At 38.4% G+C, this 18,753-nt stretch overlaps 2 protein-coding genes across 3 annotated transcripts; one reads left to right on the top strand and one right to left on the bottom strand.

Annotated features, from left to right (window-relative positions):
- The first annotated feature begins 7,561 nt into the window (after positions 1-7,561).
- Positions 7,562-12,789, top strand: tlx3b (T cell leukemia homeobox 3b). 2 transcript variants are annotated; one of them, XM_056736867.1, is made up of 4 exons: positions 7,562-7,657; positions 7,758-8,225; positions 10,255-10,492; positions 11,595-12,789. In XM_056736867.1, exons 2-4 carry the CDS (start codon positions 7,784-7,786, stop codon positions 11,806-11,808), a joined length of 894 nt encoding a protein of 297 aa, XP_056592845.1. In that variant the 5' UTR covers positions 7,562-7,657; positions 7,758-7,783; the 3' UTR covers positions 11,809-12,789. The 2 variants fall into 2 exon arrangements, with proteins under 2 accessions (XP_056592845.1, XP_056592844.1); XM_056736866.1 differs by having other exon boundaries at positions 7,576-8,225.
- Positions 12,790-14,193: 1,404 nt separating this feature from the next.
- npm1a (nucleophosmin 1a) lies at positions 14,194-18,640 on the bottom strand. The gene is made up of 11 exons (XM_056736466.1): positions 18,504-18,640; positions 17,428-17,507; positions 17,220-17,339; positions 17,035-17,128; positions 16,381-16,496; positions 16,251-16,297; positions 15,767-15,821; positions 15,609-15,689; positions 15,365-15,487; positions 14,923-14,997; positions 14,194-14,829 (listed from the first exon to the last, which is right to left on the bottom strand). The coding sequence occupies exons 1-11, from the start codon at positions 18,541-18,543 to the stop codon at positions 14,788-14,790; spliced, it is 873 nt and encodes a 290-aa protein (XP_056592444.1). The 5' UTR covers positions 18,544-18,640; the 3' UTR covers positions 14,194-14,787.
- Positions 18,641-18,753: the final 113 nt, after the last annotated feature.

The following is an 18,753-nucleotide window of genomic DNA, read 5'->3' as shown; positions in this document are numbered from 1 at the left end:
TATTTCAGCTAATCTATTCCTCATGAGCTCAGCGCTGCTCGGCGAGCGTAAATGATATTTTAGGATGTTCATAAAATACAGTGATATATTCGCAGTACAGCAAGTATTCCGCTTTATGGTTCACGCTGTCATTGTCTCTAACTCAAATAGAAACATTACATTGAAACAAATTATTCTGCCAGAATAACACGCGCGCGCAGAGCAATGGAAATTTATTTTCTCTCTGACGCAAAGTTTATACTTCATCGCGGGTACAGTATGATACAGTGTGCGTTATAAAAGCATGTATCATCACTTCCCTTAGTCTGTTGTTTGAACACACATACGTGCCAGCAAAGTGGTGTCGGACAGCAAAGTGCTTTATAAACATATCACCATGAATCAATAAGGTTTCGAATTTGCGTTTCGCGGTCAACAGAGACGCTGACCAGCAGGTGTCAGTTGGAGTTCCAACTACCGACCGCATGGAACAGATGGACAGATAGGGCAACTTCTCAACTCGGAATGGAACAGATCACACACTTCCCCGCACCCACCTCGTAAGAGGGGAATAACGGAACGGAAAAAGTTGAAGGAGTGGCAGAGATGTGTGAGATGGGATGGAGGACGGCATGAAGCGAGGAGAGGGAGTTGAAGATAGCCCGCTCCTACTCTCACACACTAATTGCGTTTTCCCTGAGCCGAATTGAGTTCCAGAGAAAGAGAGAAAGGCCAGAGGCTTTTCATAATTGTATCGACAGGAAAATGAATATGATGAATGGCGTTCATTCAGCGCGGCCAGGATTTATTGTCTTATCCTCCGGGCGTTAATCGCTCTGAAAAGTGGGGAGGAGAGAGAGAGAGAGAGAGAGAGAGAGAGAGAGAGAGAGAGAGAGAGAGAGAGAGAAAAGGGAAGGAGATGGAGATGGAGAGAGAATAACTAAATTCAACACCATTGTCCTGACATTCCTTAAACTTATGTCAACTTGCAAAACACCTTCTTTGATAACTTTAGTGCCAATGATCTTTAAACCGAGTCCAAAAGTTACACCAAACAAGCTTTGATTGACACCTGAATCATGGATCATGGTTCACTTGTGGACATCTAAAATATGGACAGTTACCAAATTATAAATCTTAATGTAGGCCTAAATGTAAAAAAAGTGTATCACTTAAAACATAACATTAATTCTAAATAAAAGATAAACATTAAAAAGAAAAGAAAACAGAATTATTCCGTTCATGTTGAAAACCATGCATGCAATTTCTCCACACCTAACTCTGTCTCTACCCAGTTTTTTCTCACATTCAGCGTGCGCATACACACACTAACACACACATTCATACACGTCCCAGATAAATCTGGTTGTGGATGCTGTGAATCCAGATGAATGCTCAGCTCATAAAGTGTGTGTTTGAAAGCCATCCATCATGGAGATGTCAGAAAGAAAATAGCAGAAAAACCCTCTGTAAGTGTGTGTGTGTCTAAGTGTGTGTGTGTGGGGGGGGCAGGTTGTGCCTATATTGTGAAAACCCAACAAAAACAAAGGAACCGAAAATCACCTTTTATAGATATATTGCTGGAACCAGCCTGAACCAGAAAAAACTTAAAGTAAAATAAAGAAATTCTCAAATTTCAAGAGTCTCGTGAGGTTGGTTTTAGGGTATAGATTAGATAATTTTCTCTGTATGAAAGCAGCAGAGGTCAAAGGAAAGTCTCCACAATGAAAGAAACTATTCTGGTTTACTAAGTGTCTGATGACATTGCTAAAACACAGTAGTGCACGTTTTTAATTTTGTTCAAATAAATCTAAATTATTAAAATGGAAATAGCAAAGTGCAGGATAAACAAAAATATATCCCAACCTTTCAATTTTCATACTAGACCGTATCTCTTACAACAACATGTAAATGGGATAGTTCCACAAAAATGAAAATCATCATTTACTCACTCCCAGGTCGGTCCAAATCTGTATAAATTTGTATGTATAACACCAAAGAAGATAATTTGAAAAATGTGGGAAAGAAAACTGTTATGGGGTACCAATGACTACCGTTGTAAATATTTATTTTTTATAATAATTAGTGGTCAATATCGCCAAAGAAATCATTCGTTACTAACATTCTTTCAAAAGTGTTTTTTGTGTGTTCAGCAAAGCCACAAAAATTATACAGGCCTGAAACATTGTGAGGCTGAGTAAATTATGACAGAATTTTCATTTTTGGGTGAACTATCTCTTACTATTATAATATTATTAATTTAACAGAAGGTGTTATATTGCCTCAATTTCTATACCATATAATCATATTAAACTTCTATAACCAATACTTGCATTAATATGCCTCAAATCTCGCTTTAACTTCATGTAGGATGTCAGCACAATCTTACACCACAAACAATCTCACAAACACTTTCCAACCACTTGAACACTTTAAAACACTTTAACACTTTAAAACTAAACCGCAAGTTGTAAGTTTGTGTCACCACATAATGCAACCTAAAACTGGCACTAACCTGTGCAAACAGACATAAAAACACTTGAAGGGGAAAACCACTTATTTTCGAGAAGAATAGAGATAAAACCAACATTAAAAGAGAGAGCACAAAGAATTAAAGGGCTGGAAATGAGAAGAGCATGAATTAGTATGAACGTCCGGGAGATGAATGAGAGACTAGATGAGACAGCGACGCCTCGGGCAATGCTGAGAGACAGTGTGTGCGTGTATAAATGTGTGTAGGGCAGGTGGGACAGCAGGGAGACTGGTGGCTCAACAGCTTGCTCCACCCTGAGGGCACAGCGTGCTGGGAGGAGCAGGGGCTGTAGCCTAGGCCTCTGCCAAGGAGAGGGGCAGTAAGGCTGGTGGCAGCTGGTCCGTGGTCCCTCCCCTCCCACCGACAGGCAGCAGGCAGGGTGAGAAGGTCAAAAGCCAGTCGTTAGGAAGACAAAGAGAAGCACAGCGACACACTACATAATCGCCTTTTATTGAGTGGCTCTGACACGATTCACGGCGTGGCTGACACTGACACGACACACACAACATGCACACACACACACATGTGCGGCGTGTCAGTGCACGAGCATGTGAACACAGACATGAAAGAAGAACAAATAAGAAATGTAAAATGTAATTGTAACGTTTAAAAAAAGCACACAATATCTTTTGGAAAAGTGCAATATATGCTATCCAAATGCATCTCAGAATTTGATTATAAACGGCACAGTCCCCAAGCGTCCCAACAAGTTTTTCCAAAAAGTCAGATTACACATGTACTTTTGAAACTGTTCCTGCAGTCGTCCCCCTCAAACATGCACTCCCCCCACCTTGTCTGCCATTAAAGCAAAACAGAGCCACGCACTCAACCATCAGAGGAGCGGTTCTGCTCTCCGCATGCTTAAGATCACAGACCCACCGTCCCCTCTGGCACACATTGTCAATCTATTTTCCACGAACAGCAATCACATCTGTCCATTCTGATGATGACTTTGTACCTGCAGACCAGTTACATCAATGCATCAAGAATTCTGCGTCAGGTCTGATTTACCTTTCACATCCTCAAAGGATTGCCATTAATGTTTCATGTCATTTAAAATATGAGGTTTGTATTTTTGACATAAATGATTGTGTTATTGTTTTAAGTGGATTTGCTCAGTAGTTTAGTCAGTGGAAATTGGGAAGTATTTCTTCAGCTGCTGATAAAAGCTCATCAAAACCGACAGATTGCGGAGACAGTAAATGGCCATAGTGAAGCATTTACAAGAGCACAATTCTTGCAGAACATCAAACGTGGTATTCAAACACACACACACTTCCGATTGCGGCTCATTTCTATGCAGCGTGGTGTGTTAAACTCTCTCCACATCTTCACTCAATGGAGCGTAGCTCATCTGAACATTGAGCAATAATGAGACACAGAGATGCACTTATATGTCTGTGCGAAGCAAAGCGAGCAAGTGAGCGAGAGAGCTCTAGATGAGGGGAAGAGAGAGAGAGAGGCTATCCATTTCATCCCTGGGGCAACTCCTCTTCGGCTCTTTGTTGCTGGAATGCTCCCAGTGAGCAGGTTACACTAAAGCCTGCTCTATTGTCTTAAACAGCTGTCCATTGCACGATCTCGCTCTTTTTTCCAGGTTCTTCAATCAGGACCAGTTTTGGAGATCTCTAAAAGCACAACCCTGTGGCAGTACCTCCCCCCATACCCAAACACAGACAGATCTGCTTCTGTTTACAGTAACCCACAGTAGGGGGTCTTTCCTGATTCAGCTGCTTTTCTGTACAGTATATAGTAAATGAAGATAAATAGATTTACATTACCATACATTACAGATTATTAACAAAAGCAATAAGAATAAAAACAAAAACAAAAGTAAACAACAAAAAAGTATAATCACAGTCATAATTTACAGATAAAATAGAAGAAAATAGAGAGTAAAGAAAGGCCAAATTTTGGCAATGTATAAACGCGTTTGTTTAACATCTTAGTACGCTGTTAAAATAAATCAGATCAACAATTTAGGGGTTTTGATCAAATTCTGCATCTCATTATGGCTAAATTTTGTCAAGTGCGGGATTCTGTAACTTGAAGAAATTTAAAATTCCCAGTGGTATATTTTTGGGAACAAAAAGTTATTTTGAGGAAAATATCGGAAGTATTAATTAATGCATACATGAATGAATGAATGAATGAATGAATGAATGAATGAATGAATAACAAAATAAGAAAGAAAGACAGACAGACAGACAGAAAAAAAGAAAGAAAGAAAGAAAGAAAGAAAGAAAGAAAGAAAGAAAGAATGAAAGAAAGAAAGTAAGAAGAAAAATATTTGGGGCGCACAATGCGCAGATGACGCACCATGTAAACCAAATTAAAAGGAGTTCTATTACAGTCCAAGAATAATAAGCAAGAACAACAACAAGAAAAACAAAGAAAAGCCATAAAGGACATTAGGCGCTGAGCTTTATATAACATTTTAGTTAATATTTCATGGGCAGAGACGCGCGTGGCGCAGAGAGAGAGAGAGAGATACTCTAAACTTTCATTAAGCAGGGTATTTCGCTGGGAGGGAATTTCGGCGCCTTTCACTTTTTCTTGGCTTTTATTGCAATAATACAGATATCTCTCCCGCTCCCAACCCCTCCTCAATCGGCCCATTTCCTTCCCGCCGTCTCTCTCACTCTATGCTTTTTAAAATATAGTAATAAAAACATACTAGATCCTTTTTAAATGCACTATTACTTATCATGGTCTTTTCATATCGTAGCATCACAGGTGTTTTAAAGCCGCTATAAAAGTGCGTCATTTATTATTCAAAAGCAGCGTCGTCTTTTTTGCATATTATCTGAGCGCTTTTATACTGCGGGCCTGCCAGACTCCCATTTAAAATGTTCGGCGGAATTGATAACGGCAGACACGCGCAATAAAAACAGCGCCGGGGGCAGGGTGGCACGCTTACCCGCTTATATGCAGATCTCGGTAATTACTCCAACAATTCGCCAACCATTCCTTTATTTGCTCTTTGGGCGAGGGATTTCACGCTTTTAATTCAGTTTTCATCAATCTATTGATTCTCGGATTCTAAATTGCCTGCATAGGTCAAAGCTAAGGAGTGGGTCCGAGCTCTTATCGAGGTGAAACAGTTTGACTTGCATTGTTGCTGGGACATCAGAGGCATATCCCCATGCCCACAAAATATTTTTATTGAAAGAAAGAAAGATCCATCTATCGTCAAGATAAAAGCAAATAGTGCTATATCAGAGCGAAACAGTGATCATGATGGGTCAACGACAGGCATCACAGGATGACGTAAGCGTCTTCAGCCACTGGACGAAGGCCGATCTCCCGGGGGAAGGAGGCTTTTTAGCGTCAGCACTCACTAATGGTCTATTAAAATATCAACTACTTCAAAGTAAACGGATTTGCTCCACACCAGCTCCCACCCCTGAAGCTAATCAAACGCGGCGGCCAGGCCAAAAGAGCATAATCATTTTTACGTGGCAGATTACAAGGAACCACTTAGATCCGCTGTCAGAAGATCGGGTGTCCCAACACTCCCGATTAAATAAACGCATGGGAGTGCTCTCCAAGCGCCAACAGTAGCTCCTTTTTGCGCACAGCTGTGAAGACGACTGTTTCCGGTTGCAATAAATGACAAGCATGTACAGATCATTGAAATGATGATAGGCTTACATGATCATTACAAAGGGCTCGATAGCGTAATTTTAATGTTTTAGCAAATATTGATCTGTAACTAAATTATTTACGTGCTTTTAAAACACGTTGAAAAGATGCGGGCGTGCGTAAAGTAACTAAAGTTTTAAGCTATAGATATAATGTCATCATGATGCTTTGCGTGTATGTTGTGTCCCGGTTAAGAGACAGATATGAACCAATGCTTATGACCAGTCAGAAGTTATTCTATTTTAGAAATCGTTTTGCAAAAAGGTAAAATTGTTCAATGTCCCGAAAACTAAATTATAGTGACGCATTAGGACGAAAACATCTTAAAAAGCCCTCAAATTTACTCCCCAGAAGAGTTAGTGTTGCTGTTTCTTCATACAATATTTTGGTAAATTTAGGAGAAGGATGAACATTGATCATTGTTAATGACAATTTACAACAACAACATGTAAATGGTACGAAATTGAAGAATAAGATAAACGTGAAACGTGGCACTAGTTATTAATTTGTGAATTGTTCTATAACGTCACCTCGACTACAACCTTGAGCTGCTGCATTATTATTTCATGTTTTTTCTTTATTGGAATTTCTAATATTATTTTCTCAGAAGAAAAACGTTAATTTCGATGAAAATCTATATTTATACCAAGACTCCAGTGGACCAAATAAATAGGATATTTAATTTGTTCTCTTTTCATCCAATAAAAACGAGAACGGGTTTAAGTTGATTGACATATTAGAAAGAAAGGCTGAGGGCAGCTTTAAGGTCAAAAACAATCTTTCTGTTACTGGAGGCTATATAAAATTATTAATAGTCTAAGAAGGGTATATAGAAAAAGTAATTATTTCTCTATAATACTTTTAACTTAATTATTATTTACGATTTTTTTTATCATTATAACGAATGTACCCCAAGTTTTAACATCTCTTTCGATTTGCTCATCTATAAAAGATGGCTGAAAATGTTTGCTTTTTTTTTCAAACGAGACTCGTAAATGGCAAATACTTTTTTTATTTTATTCGTCTTTGACATTTTACAGCCGTTTAAATAATACTCCATTGACATTATTTTTTTCATATAAGCACTGTTAAAAATTCAGTTCAGAAAATATATTGTTAGCTAATGAAGAAACGCGTATGTCATAATTTCGCTAATAAAGAGACGCTTGACCATCAGACCAATAGAGAAATTGGGGATTAAACGATCTGCATTTTTAAAGAATGATGTCACAATGCGCGTTATGTTTCGTGGATTGTAACAACATGAAAGCCAATGAGGAGAGAAAGATTCTGCACTGTCCAATCAAAGACGAGAAGAGCTCCACGAGCTCCGCGCAGCGATCCAGTGGTGTGTGTGTGTATGAGAGAGAAAGAGAGAGAGAGAGCCGCAAGTGCCAGAAATCTGCCAAGTCCTCGTGCCAAAACTTTTCACCCACAGACGAATGCGTCCAAGCCATCTCAAGTAAAGACTGCTACCTCCAGGAGTAATAGATTTCCAAGGTAGATATTACTGGGGATTCCCATATCCATAAACGTAGCATTGTATTTCCATTCTGCAATTTTTTAACAGTCTTAAATTGTCTGTGGAATAAACTCAAAGGCGCTGGAAAGGTTCGGGCATTGAGGATGGACCGAGCCTCAAGCTCCAGCCCAAGCGGCACCAGTCAAACATCACAACCTGCCCAACATGAACCCATCAGCTTCGGCATTGATCAGATTCTTAGCGGTACCGACCAAGACTCACAACAGAACTCTACGCGGAATAGTTCGGACAACAGCAGCAGCACGAGCGGAGGCAGTTACCATCTAGGGAGTCCAACGGGAGCGAGCGCAACGCCTTACACAACACTAACCGGCACGTTTCACGGAATCGCTACTCCGTATGAGGAGTCCAGTCCATATGGAGTGAACTTGACCCTTACACCCGGAGGAGTGATTAGGGTGCCGGCTCACAGGCCCATGGCCGCGGCCGTACCTCCACCCATGGCTAGCGCGGTACCCGGACTTGGGAGCCTCAGTTTTCCCTGGATAGAGAGCAGTCAGCGATTCGCGAAAGACAGATTTGCAGGTAAATAAAAACTCGTTCCTTTTAGATTTATTTCCTTAAAACAACAACTCTTCGGGTAATGGTAACTTTAATGAGCAAAACGCGCGAAATGTCACCATTTGGATAAAAACATGACAGAAATAATAAAACCATTTCAAACTTTAGCAATTAAAATTAAATGAAAGGTCGGTTTGGAGACGTGTTCAGATAAACGAAGTATGCATCAAATAAAAACCTTCAAATGTCTTTTTTTACAACAAATATCTGTTTTTTCCCTCCTTTGTTTATTTTTGGAAAGAAACTAAATACATATAAAACGCCTTACAATAACTAGGCCTACATAATTTATAAAACATAACATTAAAAACCATAGGTCCTATCATTATTTTCATTATTGTTAAACATTGAAGATCAATAGGTCTTTTCAATTAATAACATTAACGGCCTAATCTTATTACGCAAAATAATATTTAAAACGTAGTATATACATCGCGCAATAAGTTTGAAATATTCGCATATTTTTTCATATACATGAACACAATTTTTTTTACCGCAATAATAATATCTTTTTTATTACCGCGATAACAATGCTGCGTCTACAACAGCACAAGTGTTTTCAGTGCACGTATAATTAAAACTCGAAAATTGTGGTGCAGTTAGTTTTAACTGTGGTGCAGTTGCTTGTTTGCACGTCAACGACATCATAAGAATTAATTGATGGAGGTTTCGATCCCATAAATATTAGACCGTCTGTCTGGGAAACTTGATCTTACATTTCCATACAAGTCGGCAGATTGCTTGAATGGATGATGCTCAATAACTCATTTTAGAATTGACCGTGAAGGCAGAGTAAAAGCGTGAAGCACCTGTACATCTTACAATCCTGTTATGGAAAAGAGATAAAAAGGGCGACCGAGAGCCAACAGCTCTCTGAGCTTCTGTTCACAGCTTGTTCGATCAGAGGAATTTTTAAATATACATTTTAATGTTCGATTCCCCTTACATACAGGCTATTTTAGACTAATGAAATGTGCCAAATGTTAACGCATATTTATTAGAATTAAAAAAGACTTCAATATTGTACACTTATATTTATGTCTGTGTCAATATATATTTTTACTGAACACCTGTAAATCGAAAAATGTAAGTTTGAAGTTTAATGCATTATTTAGCCATGTTTTTGCATATGAATGTAAACTGTCACATTGAGCTTTCTTTCTTTCTTCTGGGGAAAATGCAGAATGCTCTGTCATTAGAAAGACATATCAATATTTCAGAAGCTTTATTTATTGCCACCTAAAGGCATCTCTGTGTTTTAGGTAATAAATAAATTAGCAATATACTGAATTATATGATAAAACTGTAGAATCATTAGAAGAACAGCTGCTGTTTGTATTTAATGCAACATTAATATGTTTTGTGTGCAGATGGTAAGATGTGTGTAACCTGAGTAACAGGCCTCTCAATAAACACTGAGAGCAAAAGCAATCTGTCTATTTATAATGTTTCTTTTAGTATGTTTCCATCAATAACCTAAATTACCTAAAACTAATTAAAATTTCTTAAAGGTGCAAGAAGGAATGGAGTAATTTAGATGCCCAACAGTTTTCCTTTGGCTGCCTTATAAATTCCCACACTTTTCACAAACCTTAAAGCAGAAGCTGTATCATAATCACACAAAAAACTCTTTACATATTAACAGTCTTAAGAAAATAAATAAAAGTCTAAGAGAGCATTTTCCAACCTAAAATATTATTCAAATCCATTTTCCTTTTCCTCCAATATGAGCAGGTTACAACTGTTTTGTGGGTTGGGGCACTCTGTATTTAAATAATATTTAAATGAACATTACAATAATTAAATTAGCATTTTCAGGGAAATATACTACATTCTTAAGTTAGCAATATTAAAGTAGACCTTAAATCTTTCAGATACTGTTTGTCCTTTTCTATAAGTCTTGTACAGTTGGATTGAAAAAGGACAATAGGCTGTGGGACAGACTCTTCATGACCTCCCATATCTCACCTTGGCTTTCTCTTGCACACTACAGCAGCTCTGACTCCATTCACTGTGGCTCGCCGCATCGGCCACCCGTACCAGAACCGCACACCACCGAAGAGGAAGAAGCCCCGCACGTCCTTCTCCCGAGTGCAAATCTGTGAGTTGGAGAAACGCTTCCACAGACAAAAATATCTGGCCAGTGCTGAACGAGCCGCCCTGGCCAAAACACTGAAGATGACAGACGCCCAAGTCAAAACCTGGTTTCAGAATCGCAGGACCAAGTGGAGGTGAGAAAGAAAAAGAGAGATTAGTATACATAATCTTGAAATTATGTTCTGATTAAACCGATATTTTTGCTCAGATAAAATAAAAAAATGAAACACATAACCAAACATAAATGATAAAGGCACAGAAATCGGCCATTTAACAGCCCACACGTTAGAATAAGATCTTGGTAAAAATTGGTAATTTAACGAAAAGCAACTAAGGATAGAGGTTTTAATGTTCATTAACCTATTTACTTAAACTAATACATGTGTTGAAAAGGCTGTGATTCAGGTCCATTTTAACACTATTACAAAAAATTGTGCTTACATTTTATATAGGCTCTTAATGAGTATTTTATCCAAAGACACTAATAATGCATTCAACGAAAACATTTTAATTAGTTGTTTCTTGAAAATAAAAGCAAATTATTGTAGTTCTGTTGGTGGTTTTAAACATACTAAACCAAATTAGTACTAAGACTCATCATTTTTAGAAGAGCTTTATTGGAATTCAAAAAATTTTTTTGAATTAAGGTAAAACTAAAAATAAACAAGCTTTTTGAAATTCTTTAAAGAAAAGGAAGGGGTGATATATAGTCTAATAAAGTGGAATCTTTATTTGTTATTATTTAAAAAAAACAATTCACAATTTGCATTAAACTTGTATATATCACAGGAATCCTACTCATATTCCTATCCCTATCAAACTTCAATATCGGTTTTATTCATAGTGTAAAAATTAAGTGTTACTTGATACCGATTTGTTGACCTTCTAAAGAATGTGAAAAATCTAACATTCAAGAGCTGTTCTATGCCTTTTCATAAGTATAGATTGTCATGTTAAATAATATTTTGACTTCATTGAATCTGTTTATTTAGATGTTACCATTTGAATTGTCTCGCTAACTCAGGTGAATGACACTGTTTATGTTTGCAATTCAGAACAGTTTGAAGGTTTAAGATAACCCAAAGTGCTGCTTGGTGTAAATAAAACCAGATGTGTTTAACTGGAATCAGAATAGATGATACAAGTCAAGTGACTTAAGTCAACCTACTTCTCTTCATTGTCCACGTTATTCTTCATCTCTTGTTTGACTCTGTTTTTCTCCATTTCTCATGCCAGACGCCAGACGGCAGAGGAGAGGGAGGCAGAACGTCAGCAGGCCAATCGGCTGATGATCCAGCTCCAGCACGATGCCTTTCATAAGTCCTTGTCCGACTCGGTTCCATCTGACCCGCTCTGCATCCACAACTCCTCGCTGTTCGCCCTGCAAAACCTACAGCCTTGGGCCAGCGAGGAGAGCAGCAAGCTTGGCGGAGTGACCGCACTTGTATGAATACCAGAATTAGAAAAGAATCAAATTTTTTTGATGGGCCAGGATGCTAGTTGACCTTACCACCATCCAGCTGAAAGACCTTTCATTCCACAAAACTGTGAGGAACTTACTTTGGCCAACCAACAGCAGACAGGCTCATATAAATAAGATGGTTCTGCATCCTAGGAGCAAGGCTGGACGTATTCACAGAGATATGTGTGTGTGTGTGTGTGTGTGTGTGTGTGTGTGTATGTACAAAGGATTTTTCCCATCGGGGTCGGTGGCAATTATTCAGCGGAACAGTCCATGTCCACTGACCCTCCAGCTCTTCACTAGCATACCGACCGACAGCCGCATTACAGATTCAAAGTTCTCCAACATCCGTTTTTCCTCCCACACCCTTGTTTAGATTCTCCACCACTCAGCTGTAGAATTCAGGAGACAAGTGAAGTAACAACTAATAAATTATTTATCGCCGGAGTTGCACAACCTTACATGCCCCCAATCTGGCCATTTGAGAAACAAACATAGACAAGACATGAAAATCCACAAACAGACACACGCTTTTACATCATGGCCTGTCAAATTTCTCTTTCTTGAATTATCAGCTTGGGTAATACACTGATAATCGCCTTTTCAGGGTGCAAGGGCTAACCAGCTAGTTGTTTTATAATCCGACATTCAAACCATTTGAGTAACAGCATGTAACGTTCAGATCTTGCAGGGTTGAATTTAATCAAGGCTATCTATAAGGTTTGTTCAGCATCAATTCCAAACAGCAAACTTTGTCAGGCTGAGGACGATGCTGGGATGGGCGTCCGGAGATGGATGGAACTCAGTGAGAAAAAAACAACAGGCGTCTGTAAGATGCCCTTACGACGCAGGTGCGTCGTTGCATCCTAAACTGTGTATCATACTTTGTATTTGATAAATATGTAAATAGAAGACAAAAACTAATAAACATTCTGTTTTGGCATTAACGCAAAATGTGTGTTTCGCTTAGTTTGTTATTACCCTAATGTTTTTGGATCAGGAAGAGAAGAGGCGTTTTCCAAATCCCCAGGCGGCACTCTTGTCGAGAGAGTAACGTCTTGCTTTCAGAGGTCCGCCCAGGCCTACCGACCATGCTACACAACTTGATCGACAAATAAACACCGAGCCCTGGTAGTTGGCTGTAGTCGATTATGTCTGCCACAGCAAAGAAGCACTTATGTCCTCAAGCAGATAAATGCGCGATCCTGTGGGACCATAAAAATGCCTTTATGCCCTCTGCAACCAACCCCCTACTTCCAAAGTGCTGACTCGAGCAAACTGACCTGTTTTAAAGGGCTGGGTGGGGGTAAATGGTGGAGTGTCCATTATAAAGTGATTTAACAGACTCCCTACATTATGATGCTGTCGATGTCTCCGCAGGGTGAACTTGTGGAGTCTTGCCACAGCTCTTTGTGGACATATGGTTAGCGGCGAGCTGTGCCAGGCGCTCTTTGACTGAGAGGATGAGGAGAAGATGAGTTGAGTCAGAGCCATCGGAAAAATGTTCGATAATGTAGTCGATGCTCAGGGTAATTTACAAAGGAAGCGTTTCTGGCTCTTTTCCACATCTTCGGCAATGACATCACTCGTACAGCTGGAGTCGTTTGTAAAGGTATCAGTGATGTTTTACTGCCCTCTGCTGGTTGTCACGCGCAATCGCACTACTTGCGCGCAGTCCATAGAATTGATTACTTAACGAAACATGGTAGCATAGAACTACAATTTAATTTGGGTGTAAATGCGACTACTCTCATTCTTTCCACTATGTATGTGTTAAAACATTTAAACAAGATTGAGGGAAATATTGTAAATGAGCCTAACATGTTCTCAAGGAGGAACGATGCTTGCTGGATTGATGGATGCAAGGAAATGCACAGCATCAGCGCGCAAAGTGAGTCTGGCATGAGCTACGATGTTTTTCCATGATAATGACATAACACTATTCAAATAAATAGATAATACTTAACATTAGTACTTTATAACGTTAAGGTGCCTTGCCCATAGTTATAGATCAAGCTAAAATCAACCTGAACCTTTACTACACCAAATTCATTTTAAGACCAACTTATCACACAAACATATGGTTGTAATGTACATTGAAAACACGAATGGACATTTTAGGTGATTGTTACCATGTTGACAAGCATTTTAATTGGTTGGATATTTGAAAAACCTAGTGACAAGCATTAAGAGTGGCCGAAAATTATTTATGGTAAAATTGAAAAAAATATGTTTACAAGGTTTCAGAAAGACAGCAATAAGAGATTTCTACATCCCTAATCATGGCACTACAGTTGGTTTGAAAGCTTGCTTACTATAAGCAATTTATTTCCATTGTGTTAAGATTATAAATGCATAGATCAGAGATTAAAAGAGAATTCACATTTGAATTTTAATCAAAAAAATTTAAGACAGTAATCTGTTGCCAAGATGTAGTTGCACAGACATTCACATTAATGTTCAATATACATAAACATTATTTACCGTTTACAAAAACCTATCCAAATACTTCTGGGTACAGCATATTGATGTCAAAGTCGGTTTTAAAAAATAAAGTGAACCGTTGAAATACGGGAATTCATTTAAGAATCACAGAAGCCATTCATGAACCCACTACTGATGATCATAAACAATGTTAAACTTCTGATTCATATACCATCAGTACACAAAGCAAACCTTTCCATGTCATTTTCAAGAAACCATGGACGGTCAGAGCCCAAAAAAACCATTTACAGTAAAAGATCTTTTGTTCAATGAGTCTCACTGAGTAAATGACCCTGTTCAACTACGGACACAGCCTATGGACATGGCAAGGTCATGATCGAAGTAAAATCTCAATGAAAGGAATGGCACGGATTTGAAAACACTAGAGGCTGGGGAACAAAAATAAAATTACATGTAACAAAAAGTAAAATAACAGGTCAAAAAGGAAAAACAGCCAATAATTTAACCAAAATAAAAGGCGATTTAGTTCTGAGCCTGTCTCCATTTCCAAAGATCATCAATGACCTTGGAGAGAAAAAAAAAACAATGTAAGACTTGACATTCATATTGGAACACAAATGAAGACTCATTCAAATCAAATCGATAATAAGTACATACCTTTTGATCATTTTCTTTGAAGCAATTCTTTACAAAGTTTTCAAACTTTGCCTGCACTTTAGGCAATGATCCACCCTGTGAAAAAAAAAAAGCAAGACACAATGATTTTTTTGATTGATCAATTTCACACAAATTACATATGAACGGCTATTGCTTCCAATATATCTATGTTTAACATTTTCCATCTATGTATATCATGCCAATGATAATTGTTAAATGTCCATTTTTTCCCAATACTTTAAAGTTATGTAAATACAACTTAAAAACAGCATTTCTGTTCTCAGTGACCATGCATTAGTAGTGTGACACTTATTTTAGAAGCATTTTGGCTATAGATGGTTAGTTAACACGGGAAGAATAACATACCCTATCCGGCCATTTTAACCATTACTGCCATAAGTAATGTATTGATTAAAATAGAAAACTTTAATGAAAAACCAACCTTCTCAACGGTCGTCAACATCTTAGCCTTGATCTCTTGGATGGTAAGAGGTACTCGCGGAGTCTGTGGTGTTTTGGGTGACTGTCCTTTGTCACCCTTGTTGTTTTTCACTGGAGTCTTGTTCTATGAAAGCACATCCAAAAATCAGCCATGTAAAGCTAAACTGAAGCATTCAGCGTTAACTGTGGCGGCGAGATGTTGCAAGTCGCTGCTAGAAAATATGAGTAAGAAAAGAAGTGCTAACCTGTTTGGCAGCTGGTGTGCTGGGCTTTGGCCCCTTTCCATTCTGTGCCGGGGTTTGTGGTTTAGCTGCTGGCTTCTTTTGCTGGACAGAGTAGATATTAAATATTTCAGCTTACTCAAAAGTTGGAAGATTAAAGGGGCCTTAAAGACTCAACTCACCTTTACAGGTGATTCTTCTTCACTTTCCTCATCTTCATCGTCTTCCTCATCATCCCTACAAGAAAATATTTAAAATGAAATGCGTACCCAAATTTTGACAGCGGTAAACTGTTGTATTATGTATGCATCAGGCAGGTGTGTAGAAACATTTAACATGAGCCCATACTTTTGTAAAGCTCATGTTCAAGAGAAACATGTAAGCAATAACACAATATTTATCCTAAATATGATTTACAAGAACTCTTCATTTTTAAAAATCATCACTCCATTGCTCTATTAAGTGGGTGGTATGCTTATGTCATTTACAAACGCTGTATGAGCGCAGTGCTAGTTTACATCTTGCTAGGATTGGATGACTAGATACACCACAGATAAAGGTTTGTTTTACCTGAAGTTACTCTAATAATAGCTGTTAAGTATCATGGGTCACTGAAAAAGGTTTATAGACTCCTGACCTAACAAATATGGCAAAAGCAATACTCACTCATCATCATCCTCCTCCTCTTCTTCCTCATCCACCTTCATTTTTTTCTGCAAGAGAAAGTTTGTTTAAAAACAAGCAGACGAATTTGATAAATCACACATTTAAGGCTTAAAATCAGTCAAGAACTTACAGAAGGTTTTTGAGCCAAGGATGCAGGCCTCTTCTTGGACGTTTTCACTTCTTCTTCTTCTTCCACCTCCTCATCATCATCTTCGTCTTCGTCGAAAGACTGATCTCCTCCCATGACTGAAAGTAACAAGATTATCGGATTAAGAAATTTGCAGTTAAAGTGCAGTTCAAGGTTTGACTTGTTATTCCAGGTCTGTTACGAGATTTGATGTTACACCATATTTGAATTCACATAGCCGGGGTTGGTTTACATTACATACACAACAACAACCGATAAATAAGATAAAAATATGAATCATCTTCTCTCACAGACTCATTGTTATACTCTTTTTTAAAGTCAAATTAATTTTTTAATGGATGGATGCAATTTTTGACTTTTACAATTCCTTGGTCCCAATTCATTCCATTTACAAAGCTAGAAAAAGACCATTAGGCTACCACTGCCCCTGTAGATGTTATTTAATATAACTTTGGTTTTATGTGACAGAAATATGCAATCTACTCCCAGGACGGCGCGAGTAAATTAGGACCAAAACTTAATCTTTAGGTAAACTATTCTTTTATGCACGCCCCTGAGATGTTTGGGAAGCCTACTGGATGCCTTTTTCAGGTGTTTTAGAACTCATTATTAATTCAAGTATTAAAAATTACTCACTGACTAGATGCTGTCCACTAATGTGGACTGGACCGGATCCGGCACGTAGCCGGAACACAACAGGTGGTGTGATCTCAAAACCACCCAAACACACCTGAAATATAAAAAGCATGATTCAGATTATGCAACCTCGGGTTATTCAAAAATTAAAATGGATCAGAGGAATAAAAATTGCCTGAACTTACACTAGGTAGGGTGGAAGGTTTAAGCGTGGCCAGCACTGCTTTTACCTTCTGACCTTCTACATCTTGCCCTTCAATTTCCACAACATTCAGTTCATCTTTTGTTTTGGGATCGAGACAGGCCTGAAAGAAAGCAGATGCATCAGATGGACGTTAAAATAGAAAAACTCATGTTTCATATTACTGATTATTAACTGAAAATCAAACATACCATTCTGATAGACAACTGATGATCATAATCATCATCCTCCGGGTTAAAGGTAATCTCCTTCCCTGCCTTCAGCTCACAACCTGTGAAAAAGACAGGTGAAACATTTTATTTCATAGCAAATAAATCATCATGTGCTTCTCTGCATGTTGGGTGGGCTGAGGGGTTGTACAGGTTCCGCCACGTGGTTTTGGTTGCCGGCATAACACTGTATTGCACGTGCGCAGTAAGGCAATTTTTTTCACATCGTGCACTTTTTACACGACATTACACGTGGTTGGTAAAAAAAGTGTTTGCAATAAATTGTACATTATACTTTGAAGACATAACTGCTCTATGTATGAAGATCCCATGTTAGGGATTTACGCTATACTATACTTCCCGCGTTATTTAATGCTGCTTTCAATTTAAGATGGATAGCTTAACAGAGCATTGCTAGTTTAAGCCACTCATCCTAAATACGTTTGTCAGCCAAAACGAAACTAAAAGACAAAACAGAAGAAATACAATTAAAACAATGCGTTTAAAATGCATTCGATAAATATGAATTTACGTCATTCCGCGCTAAATTCATTCAATAGCAAACGCGTTCCCCTATCGAACACGTGTAGCACAATGACGCCATTTTGGAGCGACCAGGCCAGTGCACGTGTTACAAGAGCGCATGTAGGTAGACACGCGTGGATTTTGCTGTAAATAAAACACCGACATCAAACAAATGCCACTCTTTATTTGACAATTTAAACTGTTATTAACCTAAATCTATAGTCGATCAAATACTGACTACCATTTTCACACGCTTATTGGCCGATTTTCAAGTGTGAGTTCATGCTACACATACTGTTATTTCGGGTTACTTTCAAAGTGTGAGATTAAAGCGCATTAAGCACACATTAATTAAACAAAATTACTCTAAATTGTAAAAGGCTCATGTAATTTGGTCATGTGGTGGATAACTTAAACCGTTAGGCTACCGGACTGTAACTACCCCACTTAAAAATTCTCTAAAGAGCACGTAGAGACGTTCACGTACCTTACACATGATATCTGACAAATCAATTAATGTATAATATACATACCATAAAGGAAGGTCTGGGGACCCATCTGTTCAAGATCCATCTTTGCTATGTTGTATCAGCGAGCTTCTGGAAGTATGCTAAACTGTCTGGTGCACTCGGCTGGAAGAACGGGCACACTAACCCACATTGCGTATAACACACGCCCATTACCGGGATGGGCTTCCGGTCTAGCCAATGAATGAGCTTTATTGAAAGAGTCACTGGAAGCTGGAGGCGTGATTGAAATGTACAATGTAATGTGTGTAGGCCC

This window comes from Triplophysa dalaica, chromosome 22 (assembly GCF_015846415.1).
Source record: "Triplophysa dalaica isolate WHDGS20190420 chromosome 22, ASM1584641v1, whole genome shotgun sequence".
NCBI classification, from domain to species: domain Eukaryota; kingdom Metazoa; phylum Chordata; class Actinopteri; order Cypriniformes; family Nemacheilidae; genus Triplophysa; species Triplophysa dalaica.
Note: the sequence above shows the minus strand (reverse complement) of the source record. Positions and strands in the feature narration are given on the sequence as shown.